This window comes from Diachasma alloeum, unplaced genomic scaffold, assembly GCF_001412515.2.
Source record: "Diachasma alloeum isolate Michigan unplaced genomic scaffold, Dall2.0 Dall_scaffold_00494, whole genome shotgun sequence".
NCBI lineage: Eukaryota > Metazoa > Arthropoda > Insecta > Hymenoptera > Braconidae > Diachasma > Diachasma alloeum.
The window spans coordinates 778,508-781,760 of record NW_021680627.1 but is presented as its reverse complement, the minus strand read 5'-3'; the positions used below and the strand labels follow the sequence as shown (position 1 = coordinate 781,760).

Sequence of the window (3,253 nt, the reverse complement as noted above, 5' to 3'; positions counted from 1 at the left end):
CCCCCCCCCCCCCCTCACTTTGAAGGAAGCCAAAACTAACATCTGCTGCTGGTTGTGTTGTTCCCATTCCTTCTCTTTTATCCCTTTTACCCCCACATTTGCTATAACGGGATGCAGAAAAGTGAGAATGAATTTATAGTTGAATATTTCACTTGTTAAAAAATATGATGAAAACAATAACAAGATTAATCAACAAGTAGGTCAATACAGATATTCCGAGTGACTATTGGGAGGATATAACAATTAACAAGATTTTCGCACTTCTTGCTCACGTATATTTCTATCGATCTATGTAAAATTTTTGTTCCGCAGTGACTCACCAGTTTCAATTCTAACTTGAGATGCTGCATTAACAGAGAGTAAAATTGTTGAAAGCCACCAAGTAAATACGATTGGTTGCAGCAACTGCATGAGTTCAGTGCACTGGCATTGTCGCTTGTTATACGCTCGTTTGATCTCATATCTACGCCAAATATCACTGGCCATTTTCTACAGCGTTTTTAGATTGGTTTCTAAATTTGTTTGCGTTATATTTATATTAATTTAGCAAATAACGTATTCCACTGATGCTTTTTTTTCTCTATGGTCATCAATATCAATAATATACACTCCGTCTAACACATCCATCACACCCTAACAACGCTAGCTTGACGTTTTTCACCTTTCATCATTGAACCAACTCCATAAAAACATGTTTCTTCCACAAAACTTTGACTATTATATTGCTCTACATTTGAATGCTTCAATGTGCTATTTGACAAATGACAGATATCATCTCAAATCAGTCAAATAAATGTCTCAGATAACCGATAGTGGTGTCTACTAATGGGACACAAACGGAACAAATGATCACAGACGACGATACAGGCTATATACTACTACTCATGTACAGTATGTACAGGCTTTTGAGATACATTTACGTATATATTCATTCGCACAAACACAACGTAGCAGTGCTCCTGCTCTCCTCTAGTTGCTCCTCCCACCGCCACCACATTAATGTAAATATGATGTCATATCGTACCAGCTACATTAATTGTTATAAATTGACAATAAATTTGTCCAAAAAAATCCGTAGATTGAAAATTACAGAAAATTAAAAAAAAAGGCTATACATTGTTTTGCTACATTTCCAAGCCAATTATTATTTATTATTTAGCATTATTGCTAATGCCCCATTACAGTTGCAGACACGCACAAACACACACAATACCCAAAAATCTTTTCTCTCCATGGCTACTAATAAACAAAAATGTACTTCTCTTTTCTTGTTGAGTATAACGGAGGTAAACATGCAAAAGGTGGAATAAAAAAACTCAAATTCCATTATGCGATATTGAAAAAATATTTTGAAAAATGGACAATTTTGTGCAGTCAATTATCCAGAATTGCGAAAAGAGAGGTCTAACTGTTTCAAAAGATATGGTTATTTTCCTTGTGAGTATGAAAAATGACAGATGAATATATTTATCATAGCCATATATTATGAAGTGGAACCTTCTCATATACATATATAGATAGATCTACATAAATTGAATCCTGAATGTATTACAATGGAACAGAATAATGTGAAAAGTGTAAATAAAATTATTCGCATTATAACAGAAAAACTAACATCACAAAATCGTCCAAGCTTGATTACACTCAAGATGCAATTGTACTTTATGAAGCATTATGGAACCAGAGGTAAATGCTCAATACACATACCACTATATGATTTTATTATAATTAATAAAAAATGGTCTATATATTACAGCTGCTATAATAAAAAAGCACAGACAAAGACTTGAAAGAAAAAGTCAATGGCTGGTTAATGAAATATGTGATGTAAAAAGAATTATTACTGAGAGAGACAGTGAAAAACTTTATGAAAAAATTATCGTTATTATAACATTAGTAAGCCGCCTAGGAAACGCCATGGATACTTCAGTATTTAGAGAAACATCAGTTGCTCTGCAGAGTGTATATGGGCAGATGGAGCTTAATCATTTTGTTACTTTATCATCAGCAGAAAAAAAATCTAAATTAGCCCAACTCGTTAAGATTGTTGCAGGAATAAGATTATTCAATAAGGATTGTCATAGAGGTGGAGCAGGCATTGATGACTGCAAGTAATTTTTATTTACTATTTTATCCATTAAATAATCATAATAATAATAATAATAATAATAATAATAATAATAACAATGATAATAATAGTCATGTTATTGAAATTTTTCAGTACCGCAAATATTACACGAAGCAATTGAAAAATCTCATCAATCTATTCTTGATTTTTTACAAAATATCATGAAAAAAGTCTATCAATTTACAGCTGGAATTGAAACCATCGTATTTACATGTTCATCATCACCGAAATCATCACTTCTTAATAATAATAATATTAATAATCCAACAGATTATGCTTGTTGGGCAATTGAAATGTTGACAGCATATAGACAACAAGAAATTTTCATTAGGTGAATCGAATAACTTTCCAAGTACATATTTATGGCGAATGATAAATGATAGGATAATATATTATGTATTGATGTAATTTTAGAAAACTCCTGGCAAATGTTGAATTTAGTGAGAATCAAATGAAATCATTCGTGGTACGCTTCAAGTCTCGCCTATTGAAAATTCACGCCACTGTTAGATACCGCACAGCAATCCCAACAATTCAGATTTATGTAAGTTTTGTTTTATTTTCAATAAATACAAAATAATAATAATAATAATAATAATATCCAATACAATTAGTTATCATTTTTCTTTTCTATTCCATTACAGCCACAATTTATTGACTTGGCAGACATCTGGCTTAGTCTACAAAGTGAAGTTATAATTCTCAGTCATATAAATAATCTAGCATGCCAAATCAAAGCTCTAGCCATGAAAGTAATCGAAATAAAATTCATTAGTCTAATTAATATCGAGCAATATTCTATTATAATTATTTATAATATCATCAAAATAATTACATCATTTATTTAGAATTTTCATACTCACGACACTATAAATCAATTGGAAATTGATCGATTCACGAGAAGCACAAATATTCCATCTGACGCAGAGAGATTAGAAAGGTCCATGGGAAAATTAATAAGTACGTATTAGTTTTATCGTTCCTCATTTTAGGCGACAAATCGACGAATAATCCTTGTAAATTTTCATTCACCTTGTTCATTAGCTGAATGCGGAGAGTGTTTGATATATTATCCAAATAGTACGAAAAACTTTGAAAAAATTCAACTCGAGGTAGGCTCTCTCT

General features: G+C 31.5%; 2 protein-coding genes across 2 annotated transcripts in view; one reads left to right on the top strand and one right to left on the bottom strand.

Moving 5' to 3' along the window:
• The window catches only part of LOC107042618 (serine-rich adhesin for platelets), a 9,283-nt gene extending 8,183 nt beyond the window's left edge, over window positions 1–1,100 (bottom strand). The window contains exon 1 of the mRNA XM_015263735.2: window positions 321–1,100. Coding sequence (XP_015119221.1) covers window positions 321–486 — 166 coding nt within the window. The 5' untranslated portion in view covers window positions 487–1,100. The remainder of the gene's footprint in view (window positions 1–320) is intronic.
• The window catches only part of LOC107042622 (cilia- and flagella-associated protein 206), a 5,581-nt gene continuing 2,656 nt past the window's right edge, over window positions 329–3,253 (top strand). The window contains exons 1-8 of the mRNA XM_015263744.2: window positions 329–1,437; window positions 1,518–1,686; window positions 1,757–2,107; window positions 2,222–2,459; window positions 2,543–2,672; window positions 2,773–2,880; window positions 2,977–3,088; window positions 3,173–3,240. Coding sequence (XP_015119230.1) covers window positions 1,357–1,437; window positions 1,518–1,686; window positions 1,757–2,107; window positions 2,222–2,459; window positions 2,543–2,672; window positions 2,773–2,880; window positions 2,977–3,088; window positions 3,173–3,240 — 1,257 coding nt within the window. The 5' untranslated portion in view covers window positions 329–1,356. The remainder of the gene's footprint in view (window positions 1,438–1,517; window positions 1,687–1,756; window positions 2,108–2,221; window positions 2,460–2,542; window positions 2,673–2,772; window positions 2,881–2,976; window positions 3,089–3,172; window positions 3,241–3,253) is intronic.